The 21,288-nt window shown below is 39.5% G+C and overlaps 1 protein-coding gene across 1 annotated transcript; it reads left to right on the forward strand.

The window, feature by feature from the left end:
- Positions 1–10,066: 10,066 nt before the first annotated feature.
- LOC144445812 (galactosylceramide sulfotransferase-like) lies at positions 10,067–10,561 on the forward strand. The gene has a single exon (XM_078135452.1). The coding sequence runs from the start codon at positions 10,067–10,069 to the stop codon at positions 10,559–10,561; it is 495 nt and encodes a 164-aa protein (XP_077991578.1).
- Positions 10,562–21,288: the final 10,727 nt, after the last annotated feature.

The following is a 21,288-nucleotide window of genomic DNA, read 5'->3' on the forward strand; positions in this document are numbered from 1 at the left end:
GGTGGCACCCTCTTGATTAGGATAGACAGTCGCCTTGGACTTGAAACATAGACACCTGAAATCGACCAATAATGATTTAGATTAGAACATAGTTGTAAATTTAAGAAATAAACTTGGGGTAAAGCGGAAATAAATCACAGAATAATATGCACAGGCTACTCATAAAAAAAAACCAACAACGTTACCTTGGTGACGAAAAATATTACCTCTTATGTTTTAAATATACAATCAATATCACCACGAACGCCACAGTAACCATAGCAACGACCAATCCAATGACACCATACATCACGTCTGTAATAGAATGAAATAATATCTTGACGTCGATCGTTCTGTTCAGGCCTCGTCCAATGCAAATATTAAATAACCATTTTTAGATACAATTATTTATACTGTTTTTACTATTAATCTTAATTACTACTTAATATCTACATGTTTTGGGTTTGCTAGAAATGCAAGAAACTCACCATGACCTAATTTAGATTTAATGTATACTTACTAGAGATGTTTCCATTGTAGGTGGTCGTTGTTTCAGCCACTGAGGACGTTTCATCGGTAGGAGAGCTTGGTGATGATATTGCTGTCGACGAATTTGTAATTGTATCCTTTGGTAAAGCTGACATTGAGACAGGATAGTTTGAATCTGTACTAGATGTAGGTTTGAAAGTGTTAATGGATGCCTTTGATATGTCACTTCTCTGTTTCGTTGTGGTTAAGTCTACAGCTGTCGTTAATTTTATTTCAGCCGTGGATTGCACTGTTGTTACGGTGCGATGCTCTGTCTGTGTCGTATTAAATATTGTAGTTGATACGATGGGAGTACTAGTGGATTGCACTGTTGTTACGGTGCGATGTTCTGTCTGTGTCGGATTAAATATTGTAGTTGATACGATGGGAGTACTAGTCGTGGATTGCACTGTTGTTACGGTGCGATGTTCTGTCTGTGTCGGATTAAATATTGTATTTGATACGATGGGAGTACCAGTCGTGGATTGCACTGTTGTTACGGTGCGATGTTCTGTCTCTGTCCGACCAAATATTGTAGTTGATACGATGGGAGTACTAGTCGTGGATGGCACTGTTGTTACGGTGCGATGTTCTGTCTGTGTCGGATTAAATATTGTAGTTGATACGATGGGAGTACTAGTCGTGGATTGCACTGTTGTTACGGTGCGATGTTCTGTCTGTGTCGGATTAAATATTGTATTTGATACGATGGGAGTACCAGTCGTGGATTGCACTGTTGTTACGGTGCGATGCTCTGTCTGTGTCGGATTAAATATTGTATTTGATACGATGGGAGTACCAGTCGTGGATTGCACTGTTGTTACGGTGCGATGTTCTGTCTGTGTCGGATTAAATATTGTATTTGATACGATGGGAGTACCAGTCGTGGATTGCACTGTTGTTACGGTGCGATGCTCTGTTTGTGTCGGATTAAATATTGTATTTGATACGATGGGAGTACTAGTGGATTGCACTGTTGTTACGGTGCGATGCTCTGTTTGTGTCGGATTAAATATTGTATTTGATACGATGGGAGTACTAGTCGTGGATTGCACTGTTGTTACAGTGAGATGTTCTGTCTGTGTCGGATTAAATGTTGTAGTTGATACGTTGGGAGTACTAGTTGATCGAAGTAAAGTTGCAGTTGAAGTTGGAGTTGGAGTAAGCGACACCGTCTCTGTTGCAGGTGGTACTCGACTTGTTGATTCCAATACTGTTGTAAACAAAGACGTGGTCTTCTTACTAGCAGGATTTGTTGTTTCTAGTGAAGACTGTTTTGTTGTCAACAAAGTTGTAGACACACTTACCAGGGAATCTATGGGTGAACATGAACACCACACTATAACTAAATCATAAGTGCATGAACAACTCATACTCCTAGGATGATATTTTTGATTCCCAGTCGCGAAAGTTAACTTGGCAACGCTATCTAACAATACACGTATAGATACAGTATGCATCTTTACCAATCTGTACCTTACACCATTCAATTACATGTACAATAGCAAGCCGTTATCAAATATAGACCAACTAATTTAATGTATCTAAATCACTTAAAGTTATGTCAACATTTACATTATATTTAATCCAAGTATTCAACTAAAATATGTTTTCAGAAACTAAAATATGTTTCCATGGTAATCAATCAATTGTAATTAATTAAATTCTTTCCCTAGTAAAATTCGTCACCCCCCCCCCCACCCCGCTTCCAATTGTTAAGTTGTTACTACTACTACTATAATGTAGTAGAAGTAATTATTATATGTGTGACCTTGCCGTCTAATCTTTGGGTAAAAGAACTGGGATACTTCATTTTATTTTACATAATTCTTGAATATACATCGAAGTCGTACATTTGTTTATTACTGTCTCCTTCACACAGTCTTAAAATAGTATTGTAAATGAACTATACATCTTAACTGTTTTTTAAAATAAGAATATTAATCACAAACCAAACGTTTGACCTTTGACCTACCGAATTCACATATATAAGGTAACTGTTCATACATGTTCCAATCATACCATTGCCATTGCTTTGTTTTGCTGTTTGTCTGCATCACCATACACACACTGTATTCATCGTTATTAGCTCTTGGATTCGGTTCACCGACATCCCAATTCCTATATACCATGGTATCTCCCTTGGCGCCATCGTCTAACATTGTAATCAATAATATCATTATTCATCATTACCATCATCGTCTTCATCGCCATCACCACCACCACCACCACCACCACCACCACCACCAACAACAACAACAACAACAACAACAACACCACAACCACCACCACCATCATCATCATCACCACCACCACCAACAACAACAACAACACTAACACCACCATGACCATCACAGCCACCACCACCAAAATCAACCGCCAACACCACCACCACCACCACCACCACCACCACCACCACCACCACCACCACCACCACTACCACCACCATCAACACCACCTTTACCGTCGCCACCAAAAATGAAACTGAATAGCTACTTGTACAGGATTTGACACTAACCCCGGCCAAATTATTCACGTCTACTTTATAGATATATTAGATTTTCTCGTGCATTGATAAACTGTAAGACATGGCCTATATAACAGTATACCTCTGGAAATGACACACAGTGTCTGTAGTAAGGTAATGTTCAATTCAATTTTGTTTTATTACATGTATGTGTCATTATCTAATACGTTCCATTTATCAATATACATTGTTGATAATTTACCTGTTATCCAATCCCAATTCTCGTCATTTTCACATAAACCAGATCCAACTGAAAAGAAACACTTGCCACCAGTCCAAAAAGGCCCTGTGTAGTTGTCATACATATCCAAATAACTTATCACTCGATTTTCTTCATCCACAGTTTCAAATCTAACCAAGCTCCCATTTCGAATGAAACACCAATCAAATGCTTCGTCCCATGTCGAATTATGTATATCTTCAATTTGAAATATGTAACATTTACTACCTAGTTGAATGCACTGCAGTTCTTGACCTTTGACACTGAGTTTTTCGACGTGTTCACTGGTTTCTATGGATACAGTTTCCTGATTATGAACCGGAACTGACACTGTTCGAGCTGGAATTCAATGGAAAATATTGTACATAAAATTGGCAAGAGCTTACTCCTGATCCTGTCATGAAATGGCATCACAAATGTCCAGCTGTAGTGTACTAAAGAACAATAACATATTTCTAATTCAAAAACTATTAGTTGAACTTTAATATCAAGAAAAAATTAATAATCTCAGATTTGCATATACGTGTTTGATTTTAATTGTCATATTTTCTTTTTTAATGTTCAAAGTTGAACAAACTAAATTACAAGACTTGAAATCCACATCTGTAATCAAGTATTTGTGTTATTTTGTACGACAGTTGTACTATATCTTGTACTCATGACCAATTACCAATATAATGATATTGCATCATTTGTACTGAAAAATTAACGTTTGTTATGTGTTCACTTGCACCGTATGTTGTCTACTTGTTTGTTTTCTTTCAGATTATAGGTTTTAGAAAATACTAGTGCATTCTTACCTATAAAAAGGACTGTTATTAATGATAGGGTCCAAAGATACATAATTCATAGAAGTATTGTAATACCATTGGCAGATTCTGGAGAGCCAATAATACCGATGTGTCAGATGAAATGCTGAGAAAATATAGACAAATTCAATTTGTTAGCTTAAGCAATGCCCATGATCATACTATCGTCTGTCTGTCTGTCTGTCTGTCTGTCTGTCTGTCTGTCTGTCTGTCTGTCTGTCTGTCTGTCTGCAGGCAGGCAGGCAGGCAGGCAGGCAGGTATGTATGTATGTATGTATGTATGTATGTATGTATGTATGTATGTATGTATGTATGTATGTGTCCGTACGTCCGTTCGTTCGTCCGTGCGTGTGTCTTTGTTGCAATGTTAACGTTTTATAATACATCTCAAGTCCTGAAAAAATATTGAATCAAACTTCGACATGTGGACTTTAACCAATGGTACCAATACTCATTAGTAATCTTGCATACATGGTGTCCTATCTACTTACCATGTTCCTATGATGATTACCGCACCAGTTAGTCAACATTATACGAAGTATTCAACGAAGCAAGACGGTGAAAAATCACACATTCAGTCGTCTCACCACATCAGTGATTAACAAGAGTTTCAATTGTCATAAAACAATTCTAATTGTGAATGGAATTCATCAATATTCAAAGCACTATAGTCCTGTCCAATGACAACCGTGTATGGATGTCTTCCCTCTTACAGAGTGTGATGTCATCAACTATGATATGGACTTGTTTTTGTGCTTGTTGTACTAGACGGAAGCCTAATACTTTGATTGTCTTGTGATTATAATATACATAAATGATTAGATTATATTGACTATAAAAACACCCCTAGCCTTCTTCGGATAGGGACTAAGTCTATTTTTCCAAACGACTCAAAGAGCGAAATTCTTTCATTTGCATTCAAATACCACCACCAGCACCAGCACCACCACCATCACCACCAGCACCACCACCACCACCACCACCGCCGCCGCCGCCGCCACCACCACCACCACCACCACCACCACCGTCATATGGAAAGCTGGTTGGGACCATCGTCGTCAACGCAAAATTCCATAGACAAAGCCTATCAAAGTCGTTGTCATCATCGGACGGTGTCGACGATGAAGCTTGCTACACATGTCTCAATATATTAACACATCTATTTAGCATTTATGTTCGACTGAGTTTGATGTATGTAAATTGAAGTCATGAGGTACACAAACAAGAAGGTAGAAACCATCGCTGAATAGTAACATATAACAGGTCCTATGCAAACCCTGTGGTACAGGTATGTGTAACAAAACGTGTACACACATCTCTGGATACACATCTGTGTGTACATCAGTGTTACAGTCACGTGGTCACAAAAATGGGACATTTAAATTACACTTCGGTCTATGTGTACACCGCTACCTGCACCAAAAAAACCCTGTTATATGTTTGTGAATAGAGCTTTACTACATTTACAGCCCCTCTAACAGATCTTGCTTTATGTATCCTCTGTTACAGCGGATCTGGTCGGAGTCTGTAACAGGCTCCCGGCTCCCGATTACACACTGTTCTGTAACCTCCCTGTGGATATCTAAATTTAGATATAAAATGAACCATCTTTCGCTTCCAGCAATGTTTTGCGCCCTCTATGGGGAGATCGCGATAATCGAATGCCTCGTTTTCATTGATTCCGATTAATGCAATTTAATGCATTATCTTTAACAATAAAGCGTTTTATCGAATTCTAACGTATGATGGTAATTCTACCACTGTGACGTCACACTAAGGCTCTCACCCAAAAGGGGAAGACATATAACCATATAACCGTGTGTGTCACTATTATTGGCAGGTACGTAAAACTCTGCAGTCGATTTTCACGTTGAAAACCAGACTTTCTGTATCTTATCATAGCCAGTTATCCAATTTGTCAGTCAATGATTTATAAGTCCAAGAGGAGAGAGAGTGAGAGAGAGAGAGATAGAGAGAGAGAGAGAGAGAGAGAGAGAGAGAGAGAGAGAGAGAGAGAGAGAGAGAGAGAGAGAGAGAGAGAGAGAGAGAGAGAGAGAGAGAGAGAGAGAGAGAGAGAGAGAGAGAGAGAGAGATTATAAGTACATAATAATAATAATGGCAAATTAACTATCGGCAAGCTAACACGGACAAAAGTTAAAATTATAATTGTAATATGTTCTCTTGTCTGTGGTATTATCACACTCACAGAAGCGTGACGTCTCTGATATCAACCTATGCTCAATTGACCTCACACTCAACATCACTCACTTATTACAGCTGACACTATTTAGCTGTTTACAGGGTGTTTATATCCACATAACCAAAGCACTGCTATCACCCACTTGTGTAATAAAGCACGTAGCAACGATACCAATTCTTAATTTTGTCTTAAAACTTGCTTTCCGTATATGGTAATACTTTCCTGGATCAGACATATGATATCGGTGGTTTGTAGCTCGGTTCCAACTAGCGTATGGGTATTTTGGCACATGTCTTGCCCCTACCACAGAGGAAAGACGAGAGCCGATCGCGAATAAAAACCCATACAACTGGATTCTAGGCTTGGATGATTGTGTACGTATAAAGACTGGGGCGATAACTAGCAGTTAACTGATGTACACTAGTCTATCTATCAAAAATCCACGTTGTCGTTCACTAGCATGTTTCGGTCACAAAGCAAACATACATACGATTGAAACAAAAATATGGAAAGTGGTCTTTGCTTTGACAGTCATCCATGTTCGATATATTATGCTTGCTTGGCATTCGATTCATCTAATACTTCCTATCAAGATATATTTGTGTCACCATGCCAACAATTTATATTGTTAACAAACATTTCATCCAATATTGAATTCAGAACACTTCAGACCGTCACCTGTTACTCTTTTGGTTTATAGAATGTTTTCTTTTTAGCCAGGCTGCTGGTGCCTCAACCACCCCATGATCTGTTTGCTTAAAGAAGTAATACGGGAAGTTGCTAGGCAATCACTCCAAAAAAGGCAAATGGAATCCTCAGTGTAAAAAAACAGGATTGGTACATGGTAACAGCCGGTACACGCACGCATCAGCTAGCTACTAGTAATACAGACACGGTGTGTGAGTATGTATATATATATATATATATATATATATATATATATATATATATATATATATATATATATATATATATATATATATATATATATATATATATATATATATATATATATAATGTAATTACATATACACAGTAGGATGGCAACTCAATCTCAAAATCTCAAACTGGTTAAAGTCTATCTAGATATGTAGGAATACGGCTAGATTCCTTTATTTACCTTTATTTCAATTGTATGTTAATGATGATGATGATGATGATGTTGTTGTTGTTGTTGTTGTTGTTGTTGTTGTTTTTGTTGTTGTTTGTGATCGCCATCTTCCTACCTCTGACCTAGCCTGTGAAATCAAACAGACGGACACATGGAACCTAACGTAGTAGACTAGCAGCCCCTCCCCGGGAGGGGGTACAGCCAGCTAACGAATCGGATGTATCTCAACAGTGTAGTCAACAGGCTATAAGGCTAGGAGGTACAACCAGCTAATGATGTATCTCAACAGTGCAGTAAACAGGCTATAGGGCTAGGAGGTACAACCAGCTAACAATGTATCTCAACAGTGCAGTAAACAGCAGACTATAGGGCTTGGAGGTACAACCAGCCAACAATATATCTCAACAGTGCGGTAAACAGACTATAGGGCTATAGAAGGTATGACCAGCTAACGATGTATCTCAACAGTGCAGTAAACAGACTAGGCTAGGAGGTAGAACCAGCTAACGATGTATCTCGACAGTGCAGTAATCAGGCTATAGGGCTAGGTACAACCAGCTAACGATGTATCTTGACAGTGCAGTAAACAGGCTATAGGGCTAGGAGGTACAGCCAGCCAACAATGTATCTCAACAGTGCAGTAAACAGCTAGGCTATAGGGCTAGGAGGTACAGCCAGCTAACGATGTATCTCAACAGTGCAGTAAACAGGCTATAGGGCTAGGAGGTACAACCACCTGACCCATGTATCTCGACAGTACAGTAAACAGGCTACTGGGGTAGGAGGTATAACCAGCTAACGATGTATCTCGACAGTCCAGTAATCAGGCTACAGCTATTGGTAGTTACACTCTACACGAAATCAACGAAATCTCTCTAATCGCGTCGGTAGAAGGCGTGCTTCACTTAACTTTATGTTTTCATTTTATTTTTCAGAGATGAAAATTAAAGGGATTTTCATCACCGTGGCGAAAGTTCTGATTATTATGATCATTGTATGTTATGGCGTATCAACAACGCTATGGACGTACCACTATGAACAGATGAGGAGTACCTCTAGGTAAAATTTTATTCACAAGAATAATTAGTCTTTTACAAATTAAAAACAACTATATCTTGCAAACAATTATAAAGACTTTACAAAGGAAGACGTATATAGTCGTAAATCTATCTACCTCTATCTATCTATATAATACCAGCTAATCCCCTTACGGACATCACAGCTGGGGAGGGATACACACAAAAATCTAGTAGTAATGTTTACGGAGTTTAAGCCTTGAAAGTGTCAGTGTCCTGACGGGCTTTCAGATCATGCTTTAGGCATATGACTTGATGTGATGTGATGTAAATGTAATTTGATTTGATGTCATGATGATGTGATGTGATGTGATGTGATGTGATGTGATGTGATGTGATATGATGTGATGTGATGTGATATGATGATGATGATGTTGTTGTTATTATTATTATTATTATTATTATTATTATTATTGTTGTTGTTGTTGTTGTTGTTGTTTTTGTTGTTGCTGTTTTTGTTTTTGTTGTTGTTGTTGTTATTATAAGTGTAATGTACTGCAATACAATGTGATGTGATGGGATATGTGATGTGTTGTGATTTCATATAATGTGATACGATATTGATGTAATGATATGTGATTTGATGTAAATGTAATGTCATGTAATGTCATGTCATGTCATGTTATGTGATGTGGCGTATAATGTAATGCGACTTCCACTTGTATGACTTCATGTAATATGTTATCATGTGATTTGAATTGTTTTGATTTGATTTGATTTAGTTTGATTTTATGTGATTCAATATGATTTGATTTGGCTGGGCTTGGTTTTATTTGATTTAGTTTAATTTAATTTACTTTATAATTTAATTTGATTTAATTAGTTTTAATTTAAATCCATTCTATTTTTAATCTAATCTAAGCCAGTCTTTATTTTATTTTGATTTTAAATTTGTAAATTGTAATAAGATTCATGAAATATATCGAGTCGTTCAGGGCATGAGAGAAGTAAATAGAGATATTGAAGGCTGTCCTAATAAATAATGCCCTCTATTTTATAATGTATATTTTCTTTCTTCCAGGAAACAACCAAACCATTATCTGAAGACACATAATAGCAACATCAAAACGAATCATAGCAACATCAGAACGAATCATAGCAACATCACAACGAATCATAGCAACATCACAACGATTCCATCCCTTGGCATATCCAACAATACTAACACATCACCATTGTCTATGTGTCAGTCAGTAACTAATTTCGTCTACACGAAGACATATAAAACCGGAAGCAGTACTCTGGCTACCATTTTGTTTCGATACGGACTAAAACATAACCTTGTCGCAGTTTTAGCCCCGGGAAAAAATCCCAGGTCCTGTATTTCTGAGGATAAGCGAACAAATAGTCTTGTTATTAATAAATATGACTGTATAGGATTTCCTGGCTACAACTACATTGCATATCATTTACAATATAACCGACGAGCGATGGAAAAAATCGTTCACGGTGCCAAATATTTTACTAATTTTAGATTACCGCATACACGTTTGAAGTCTCATTTTTACTATAGAAACGGTCTCTATAGAAGGTATTCCCATTTTACGAATCCATTTTTGAATTATCTGAGAGATTGGGAAGCAACGTTTACAAAAACTGGGCTGTATTCGGAAGAAATGAATCGCCAATTCTTCACATTTGGATTATCTGGGTATGACAATGAAACTACGATAGATATTAAGCTACGCAAATTGGATAAAGAACTTGATTTGGTTATGTTGACTGAACACTACGATGAATCTCTTGTTTTACTGAAGAAATTGATGTGTTGGGAGTTTGAGGATATAGTATATCAACCAATGAAGGTACATAAGTCTGAACAACCACCAATCACTCAAGAAATGATGAACATTATAAGAAAAGTTTCAGCACCGGAAGTTAAGTTATATGACTATTTCAACCGTACTTTTTGGAAAAGGGTGGAACGTTACCATGGAAATTTTGAAGAAGATCTTACAAAGTTTCACTCCGTCAAAAAAGACGTTGAAAAGCAATGTGAAAGAAGACGCTCAAAATACTGCAATATGCTTGAACTAGATGCTAACCCTACACGACAGATTGTATACAATGAACAAAGAAGATGGCAAAGAAAATGGCAGTGCATCGATTAAGATAACTAAATCTAAATCTTTCTGCCTAGACCGATATGACATATGGATATTGGTCCATTCTCTTGTTTGGTGGTGTGAGGTCTATTTAGGGAGCGATCAGTTTTTTGCGGCTATCCCAAATCCATTGTTTCACATTGTATAAAGCTCTTTAGGCAGGAACCCTATGAGAAGTATGATTGTCTGTTCATAGACATGCAAAATATTCATGGTTTAATAACTAAAAATTCTAGAATATCTCGTAGATTGAGTTAACTATTACCATTATAGATTAATTCAGCTAATTATAAAGTACAATATTAGAAATGGAGTTAATATAATTGTAAACCTAAATTGTAAAAAGTAGGGAGAGAACAGGAAAAAGTATGGGGAGAAGTGCACCCTATGCGCGTGCGTGCGGGGTTTGAGGTTGGTGGTGCCCTAGCCTCCCATGTTAAGAGCTTTTTGAAAAATGAACATCCTTTGGAGGCCATTTAGTGCACCATTCAGAAGTAAAACACAACTTAGATATATCATAAAAGTATCACTAATATTAGGGTTTCAAAAGTTTAAATCATTTCACATCATATTGACATAAATAATAATAAATAAAGATCAAGTTGAAAGTGAGAAAATTTGGGGAAAACATGCATAGTGGAGGTCAGTTACCATTTAGAGATAAAATTCATTAAATTCAACATGTTTAGGTCAATGGAGGAACATATTTTAGAGTCAGTCCATCCAGTAAATTTCAATTGGGTATTTCATTTCTTATGTGTTACGTGTACAGCTACACATGCAAGTTTTTATACCACATGACACAATGCATGTAACTAATTAATGGCCTGCAATATTGAGAAGTCATTTCTAACCAAACTGTTGCCGCCCCTCTTTATTCACTTTGTAAAAATGATGACCCCCCCCCATCCCGTTCTTTGAGTCCAAAATTGAGGTGCCCCTGGGGGGAACTGATCGCTCCCTTAAAGGAGACCGCCTCGCCAGGGAATAAACGGGTTTTTCGTAAACGTTTGGTTCTGGAGAGTAGTGCAGCTTATTATAAACATGTTTTACTTTTCAAATTGAAGGCCATTATAATTTTGTTTGTATTTTTACTGAAATAACTTTGCCTTGTAGACTGAAAGATATGTCGTGACGTTCTGCCCTCACTGGCCTCATGGGAGGGGTTGGCCGATGTGTGAGGGCGCCCCATCATGGCGTACCTTATTACATACTACTTTCATTGAAATATAAAGTAAAAAGTTCATTTTGTGTTGGTGTATACAAAATAGATAATAAAATAGTATAATAAAATAATTCATCGAATATGTATACCATGTCCAGTGTTCCTAGTAGGTGTCAATATTTACAAAAATCATGGTAAATATAAATATAATGTTTGTCAATGCTTAGTTAGTGCCACCACCCGCGATATTTTCTCGTCGCTGAAGATTTCCCAACAAATAAATCAAAGAGAACTCATCCACCATAAAACACCAAATGGAAACTTATTACTGTTTCATTTCTTGTGCGATGGTACTACTATACTAGACACTCAACTTCCGGTATACACCAGCTAACACGAAAGTAATTAAATACTCGTCATTTCCAATATAAGCTTATAGTATCCAAACGATATATCGACTACTATGAGTGCCAAATTGTTCCAATTGAACACTGTATATTGTTGTGTACATTTAAAAACAATTACGGAATAAGATACTATTTTACAATGATGAGAATAAACAATGACCAATCAGAAGAAACACACAGATTTGATGTGATAGCCCGAGCTTCGCGAAAACACGGAGTCACGTACATGGACACGGTCACACGTGCGTCAACGAATGCTTATCTCTATGTGGTCGATGAGGGCGCACAGTACAAGGATATTCGAGTACGGTTATAGCTGGCATCGGTACATACAAAATAACGCGTTTGGCTTTAATTTTAGTAATGCGAAGCTGTGAGGACTGTGTGAGAGTCTAGGAGTTGGTTATCACCCGATGGACAAATGGTGGACAAAAATTACAACCACAAACGTTACAAAAATTCAAAAAGTAGGGGGTTAAAAGTCTAAATTTTAGCCAGAAAAAGGGGTCAAAAGTCTACATTTAACCGACCACAACGTTTACGGCGCTGCTCCAATCGTCTGAGTGATGAATTTTGAACACTTTTGATACACTTTCACATGACACGTGCATGCTTCAGTCATCGCTAGTTCATTGGCTGCCCGGGGGGGGGGGGTGCCTACTACCGATAAAGATGACTGAAAACAACCCATAGAAACAACCTTGTTCAAAATATCGGGTCAAAAGTCGTACGTGCATTCAAAGAGGTGGGTCAAACCTCTACATGATAATGCTTTAAAAATCAAGACTCCAAAGTCTACATGAGTCGAAAAAGAGGGGTCAAAACCGCGGTGCATATACCCTTTCTACGTTTATAGAGGACTGCTATAAATCCTGCACATGTCAAACACTGAGTCAACATTTTGCCGAAGGGCAAAATTCATTAGTATAAAACTATCATATATAACGTCATATCCGTTCAAAATTTGTCGGGTACGTAGTAACGCTCACTCCACTATGGCCTGCAGATTAGTTTAGTATTAACCTAGAAAGAGAATCGGTGGTAGATACACAGCTGGGTGTGGCTACATCGTTTGTGACTTTTCTACACAACAAGGAGAATTTATACCAAACATAAAGTCTGGTATACTACACACAGCTTAGGGTAAGAAATGTTAACGTCACCTTTAGTCAGTTTTTTGATTAGCTAATGACACTCTCATATCAAATCTACCTATAATCTACCATCTCCCAAGAGCCATTCCCGAAGCATGCATGTTGAAAGGTCAAGCATATTTATTGCATAATGTTATAATTTTTCAATAAATGATAATGTTTGTTTAAATTTAATCAGTGTTCCAACTTATTATTCAACCATGATGGTCGAAGTGCCACAGGGCATGTAAAATTTTGACACATCAATGTTGATTGTATGGTGAATATGGATACCCATATGATTTTGAAAGTTTATATATACATTTTGACCTTGACTTTCAAGGTCAATACAAAATGTTGTAAAATATGTATTTTTTAATGAAACCATATAGGGAAATGAATAAGGACATCTGACCCGAATAAGGGAATGGTACATAGATCGTTATATTAAATTGATTGGGGAGTAATTATAGGTAGATTTGATATGAGAGTGTCATAAATCCACGGAAAATATGTAGTTTTCTATGAAACTGAATAAGGAAATGAATAAGGGAATGGAAACAGAATAAGGGAATGGTACATAGATCGTTACATTAAATATAACGTGTTTGGTGTGAGCTGTTGCAGAATTTGTCGACGTCTTGTGAGCTAACAACTTCACAGTAGAGAAATATGGGCACAACAGCCAAATTGCGAATAGGGAAATGAATAAGGTAAACAGGAAACGGGAGCCAACTTCACACACCCCTCGTCAATGTGTTTCATTTCCTGCTCTGCTATCATGCACCAGCACATGATTGAAACTTTCATCTCAATAAATGTAGGCAACACATGGGTCTTGAAAACAATTTCAAATGACAAACTAATCGTGATGTTGATCTCTGTCCAGACAATGTCGTTAATGTACCCTTCTAGTCTCTGTCGGCTGTGGCCTTTAGCTCTGCCAATTATTAGATCCAAACACAGAGAGTGATTAATGCAGTGCATTTATACCTATTTAGTGTGGTGGTGGTAGTGGTGGTGGTGGGAAAAAACTAATGATGCCGTTAAAAATGATGACAACGTAGTGGTAGCAGTGGGATAGAGTCTTGCATTGATTCCAAGACTCGCCACAATATCAGTTTTCACCTAATCACATTGCAACATTTTACCCATGTTTGAAATATTTGAAAGAGGTCTAGAGAGTATCACGAACGTGCAGTAAACAGGTATAAACTGGTAACTCTCGGTAGGGCCATACCGAGAAAAATCAATAAAATAGTGGGTGGGGCTTGATTAGAAGTAAATGTAAATACGTCCAACTTGTGTTATTGCGTACAAAATGTAACAAATTATCTACTCTGGACAGCTGTAAAACACGGTGTCAAAGGTCAATATGACTGCCAAATACAAAATGCACTCGTATGCGCCATTGTATAGTGTTGTTGGTTATGTGACTAGTAGCACGCCCTCACACTGCAGTAGTAATCTACTTTTGTTTGTTCGCGCATGCTCTGTTCAGCGCTTCCTGTTTTGCTGTCCGCTTGTTCTTGTACATCAATCGACAAATTGTATTGATTAAACTGGTTTAACGTTTACTACTTCAAGTGTCTGGTTGTAGTCTCGACTTATTGGTAACTGGGCTAGTATCCCAACTGGCGTGGCGGCAGCGATTCCGGATCTACACGCCTCCTGAAGACAAGACTGTCATTGAAACTGGTCATCACTTGGTCGGACACACACAGCAGTGTACAACCAGTCAGTATATATATTTACTGGAAAACACAGACGTTGTCATTCGTAACCAGTGAACATCATGGCTCAAATGCAGCGAGCACCCAAGCAATGGTGTCTAAGTAAGTCAGAAACTATAAATTCCTTTGAGAATTGGCGTCAAAACCTAAGATACACATTGTCACTTGACGAAAATTTTGCACGTTTCCTCGCCGACCGTGCACAATGGGGAAAGAAAACAAAGTCTTCCCCCCTGAGAGGTTTCACGAATGATGGCGAAGATGTCAGTGCCAACAAACGGTTAACAGCCCAGCAGAAGGTAAATGCATTGGAGCTTATGTTGGGCCAGATAGCCAACTACTGCCCTGTCATTTCTCGCAGTACAATTGTTAAGAACTCGACATCCATAGACAGTATTTGGCAAGTCATTCGCCTCCATTTTGGTTTCCAGTCCACTGGCGCCCATTTCATTGATTTCTGCCATATCCACCTTGAACCTGACGAGCGCCCAGAAGATCTTTATCAGCGTCTCACTGCTTTTGTTGAAGACAACCTACTTCATAGAGACAGTGGTATAACACACCATGGGGATACAATTACAGAGGATGAAGAACTTTCTCCATCTTTGGAAAATTTTGTAGTCTTGACCTGGTTGCAGTTAATACACAAAGATCTCCCAAGGCTTGTCAAACAGCGATACGGCACTGAGCTACGAACCCGTACTTTAGCGTCCATTAAGCCTGAAATTTCACAGGCATTGTCATCTCTACTGGATGAGATCCATACGACTGAAGATGCCACCGTCATGCGGGCTGCTACATCAAACTATAACTCTACCGTTCAGAAGGCCAGCTTCTCCACTCGTCCTGCAGGTTTTCCCAAAGCAAGACAGAGAGAACGAAGACCATATCGTTCCTGTCCCCTGTGTAAGCAGGCCAGCAGACCAGCTCAGCATTTTTTGAGTGAGTGTAAGTTTTTGCCAGATCAGGACCGTAAGTTTATGACCAAGATACGACAAGTTGCTAACATACTTGACATTGATACCGAAGAGGATGAATTTCCTATCAACGATGAAACCATCGAACAAGACACAAGCATTTCCAACACTGCTCTCCGAATACAGGTTCGTCAATCACCATACCTTGATACTTTCTATGGTCACCAGACTGCCCGCCTTACCATTGACAGCGGTGCCACCGGAAATATGTTGCGTCTGTCTACAGCTAGAGGTCTGAATGTGCCAATTAAAGCTAGCTCCCAATCTGCACACCAGGCTGATGGTTCTTCCCCTCTGAAGGTTGTGGGTGAGACAAATTTTACATTGACCCGTGACAATAACACATTTATCTTTGAAGGCCTAGTTGTGGAAAATCTGGATGTTGACATATTAGCAGGGACACCTTTTATGGAGATAAATGACATCAGCGTTCGCCCAGCCAAGCGTCAAATAATGCTTGGTGATGGTACCACATACAAGTATGGTTCAGCATCTGTAAACAGCCATAATATCCGAAGGGCTCACGTACTACGAGCTCCTCCCACATCAACAACTGTGTGGCCAGGGGACTTCGTTGAAGTTGAGTTACCAGCAGAACTCCGCGATGCCGACCTGACGTATGCACTTGAACCAAGAACAGACACTCGTCATATTGCAACCACTTCACATGACAAGATTTGGCCAGCACCAAACCTACTATCAAGTATATCTGGGAAAATACGTATCCCAAACCTATCTGACACTCCACAAACTCTAAAGCGTAATGAACACTTTTGTCAGATACACACAGTCTTCACTCCGCAGACCAGTCACAACAGTTCAGACACCATGACCCACTCCTCCAAACCCCCAGCGCCTCCTGTGGCCAGTTATTCTAAGTCAATCAGTCTAGATCCTGATAGTCTTCTTCCACAGCCTTACCATGCTGCTTTTTGCTCCTTACATGAAGAGTTTGATGATGTCTTCGATCCCAATGTGAAGGGTTACAATGGTGCTTCAGGCCCATTTCAAGCAGTTGTCAATATGGGTCCTGTCCAACCTCCACAACGCAAGGGACGTCTACCCCTGTATCCTCGTGACAAATTGGTGGAGCTACAAACTAAATTTGATGAACTGGAAAAAGTGGGAGTTTTTGCCAGACCAGAGGATTTAAAGGTTACAGTCGAGTATATTAATCCATCTTTCTTGGTTAAGAAAGCTAATGGTGGTTCTAGACTAGTCACTGCCTTCGCAGATGTTGGCCGTTATAGCAAGCCTCAACCCTCTCTTCTACCTGATGTCGACGGTACTCTCCGCCAAATTGCACAATGGAAGTACATCATCACCACCGACCTTACCAAGGCGTTCTACCAAATACCACTGTCACGCGAGTCCTTGAAGTATTGTGGTGTGGCTACCCCATTCAGAGGGGTACGAGTCTACACGCGATGTGCTATGGGCATGCCCGGCTCGGAAACTGCATTAGAAGAGCTAATGTGTCGTGTACTTGGCGATCTCCTTGCGGAAGGCGTCGTAGCCAAACTGGCTGATGACTTATATTGTGGTGCAAATACCCTTGATGAACTTCTGAACAATTGGAAGCGTCTATTACAAGCATTACATGCCAACGCTTTATGCCTCTCCGCCACCAAGACAATCATATGCCCTGCTACTGTTACTATCCTAGGATGGATTTGGAATCAGGGAACTATCAGAGCCAGCAAACATCGCATTGCAACATTGTCCTCCTGCTCCCTTCCAGAGAAGGTACGTGGTCTCCGTTCATTCATTGGGGCTTACAAGGTCTTAGCTAGGGTAATACCAAAGTGTGCAGTTCTCCTCACACAGTTGGAAGAGGCAACTGCTGGGAACCAGTCTAACGACCGTATCGATTGGACTGACAGTCTCCGCAAGGCTTTCCATACCGCTCAAACATCCTTGTCAACAAATCGTTCAATCACCCTCCCACGACCATCTGACCAGCTATGGATTATCACAGATGCTGCTGTGAAGGGTCAAGGAATTGGTACCACTTTATATGTATCACGTAATGACAAACTTCACCTTGCAGGATTTTTCAGTGCAAAGCTCCGCGGACGACAAGTTACTTGGCTCCCCTGTGAGGTCGAGGCCCTGTCCATTGCTGTTGCCACTAGACATTTCAGTCCGTATATCATTCAATCTCATCACAAACCATGCATTCTCACAGACAGTAAGCCGTGTGTACAGGCATATGAGAAATTGTGTCGAGGTGAGTTCTCTGCCAGCCCTCGTGTGACAACGTTCCTCTCAACTGTGAGCCGTTACCAGGCCTCTGTCAGACACCTCGCTGGTAATGAGAACATCCCATCAGACTTTGCCAGTCGTAATGCCCCGGACTGCAACACTCCCTCATGCCAAGTCTGCTCATTTGTTGAACGTACTGAAGAATCTGTCATCAGATCATTATCAGTTCAAGACATCGTCTCTGGTAATGCTCGTCTTCCATTTACCAACAGGGCAACCTGGCTCAGTATACAATCTGACTGCCCAGATTTGCGTCGTACTCATGCCCATCTTACTCAGGGAACCCGTCCTTCAAAGAAGCTCACCAACATCAAGGACGTCAAACGTTATCTGAACAACGTAACCATTGCCAAAGATGGATTGCTTGTTGTCACTCGCACTGATCCGTTTGTCCCACCTAGTGACCGTATTGTCGTACCGCGACAAGTTTTGGATGGCCTCTTAACTGCCATTCACATCCGTCTCAGTCATCCTTCATGTCATCAAATGAAACAAGTGATACACCGCTACTTCTTCGCCTTGGACCTGGACAAGTCTATTGAACATGTCTCTACCACATGTTGCCAGTGCGCTGCTCTCGCAAAGGCTCCACATACCATAGTTACACAGTCTACTACAGACCCTCCAGATGCCGTTGGTATTTCCTTTGCTGCAGACATTATCAAGCGTGAACGGCAGCTCATTCTTGTCCTTCGTGAATGTGTTACATCATTTACAACCGCATGCCTGGTCGAAAACGAATGCCGTGAAACTCTTCGTGTGGCCCTTGTACGTCTATGCATTGAACTAAGACCTTTAGATGGTCCCCACGCTGTTATACGTACTGATCCAGCTCCCGGCTTCGTCGCCCTCGTAAATGATGACCTTCTTCGTCACCACAGATTGAGTATTGAAATTGGTCGCACCAAAAATCGTAACAAAAACCCCATCGCAGACCGAGCAATTCAAGAGGTTGAGGATGAGCTCCTACGTCAGGACCCTTTGTGTTCTACCGTTACACCTCTCTCTCTCTCCATTGCACTGTCACAAGTCAACTCTCGAATCCGATCCAGAGGTTTATCCGCACGTGAGATGTGGACTCAGAGAGACCAATTTACCCATGAGCAGCTACCCATCAGTGACCAGAAGCTCATTCTGGAGCAGCATTCACAACGCCAGGCTAATCATCGCTATAGTGAAGTCTCCAAGGCCCCTAGAGGAAAAGTCACAACAGCTACATCGCTTGATGTTGGGGATCTTGTATACTTACACTCTGATCGCAACAAGTCAAGTTCCCGTGATCGTTACTTGGTAATCCAGAGTGATACACCATGGTGTAATATACGCAAATTCCGTGGAAACCAACTTCGTAAAACGTCATATCGTGTCAAGCAGTCTGAATGCTACCTTGTGCCATTCTCCACCACTCCACATTCAGTTCTTAGGAAAAACACTAATGACGATTATTCATCTGATGAGGACATATCTCCACGTCCACCCACTTCACCACCTGAACCACCATACATTCCTTCACAACTGACAATGAACAGTGATGTCAACCATATAGAAAGTGCTACTTCTGGAATATCTACAGAACACAATGCTTGTGATAGCAATCTGCCATTGGCCAGCGCCACGGAAACTACAGAGTTGTCACCTCCTGATAAAACTACCAAACAAGATAAACCATACCCATCCCGGGAGATTAGGCAATCTACTCGCAAACGTCGTCTTCCTGATCGCTTAAAGGACTATGAACTATACATTTAGTTGTGTTTTCCTATTTGGACAAGTACTCCCTTTGAGCTTTGCATTCTTGTACAGTGTGTAACTGTTATGTTCACCATCCCTTGCTTTTCATGAAGCTTATTCGCAGGACTTTGTGACATTTTTTTGTTGAATTTGCCTTAAGCTTGTATGTATATTTTTCAATAGTTTTTTTTACAGTGTCTAGTACCTAAACAAAAGGGAAAAAAAAGGTGGCTACGCCATTGTATAGTGTTGTTGGTTATGTGACTAGTAGCACGCCCTCACACTGCAGTAGTAATCTACTTTTGTTTGTTCGCGCATGCTCTGTTCAGCGCTTCCTGTTTTGCTGTCCGCTTGTTCTTGTACATCAATCGACAAATTGTATTGATTAAACTGGTTTAACGTTTACTACTTCAAGTGTCTGGTTGTAGTCTCGACTTATTGGTAACTGGGCTAGTATCCCAACTGGCGATGGTGTACTGAGCAACAGCCACTAGTAAATACAGTTGAAAGAAAATTCTACGTTTGTTATATATTATTTTATTACTGTCTATTTCTATCTATAGGGCTAGGAGGTACAACCAGCTACATGCACGTAAGATGTATTGTTTAGATTGTTTTATTGAACTAAACAGACTCGTTGTAAATCAAATCAAGACATGTGACACATATGCTGAGATCAACAGATAAATAAAAAAGTCGGGTCGTGTTGTTCTATGACTTCAGAGGTCATGAGTGTCGCATTAAAGTGATAAATTACGGTTTAGATATTATCAACTCCTATATTAGATATGAGTGTTATTTTAAGCTGTTTTCTGAATCTAATTAACTGATACATAGTTGTAGTACATGTCAGAGGACATTTACTGTTTTTATTAGGACTGTTTTGGCTATTTATTATTATTTATGGTTTATTTATATTGTACATAGCAGCCTACTGGCTGAATTGCGACAATATTAAAGTTGCAGAACATTTTAGAAATGATACATTAAAATATTAATAAAACTTACAATTGGCGACAACAACATCAAAAAGTGTTCTATGAAATGACTAGTGCAACACACACCAGTATTTTTGCTTTACAAAAGGACTTGGTGGTAAATTTAAAAGCAATTAAATCCAATTTATACATTGCTCTGATCCTCATTCCATAATTTGATCATGTATGGGATTGCACTTTTAGTGTACCTTTGAGTACGCACCCTTGGAACTGACAACATATGTGAATTATGCACGAGTCAATGTCAACCCCCACCCACCCCACCTCGGGGCATAGTGGGGGATTGAAAAATTAGTCTTATAAAATTTGTAAAATGCCCCACCT

This window comes from Glandiceps talaboti, chromosome 14 (genome assembly GCF_964340395.1).
Source record: "Glandiceps talaboti chromosome 14, keGlaTala1.1, whole genome shotgun sequence".
In the NCBI taxonomy this organism is placed as follows: domain Eukaryota; kingdom Metazoa; phylum Hemichordata; class Enteropneusta; family Spengelidae; genus Glandiceps; species Glandiceps talaboti.

What these genes read in the sequence shown, in the direction of transcription:
- LOC144445812 (XM_078135452.1), top strand. Translation starts at nt 10,067, where the DNA reads ATGAATCGCCAATTCTTCACATTTGGATTATCTGGGTATGACAATGAA.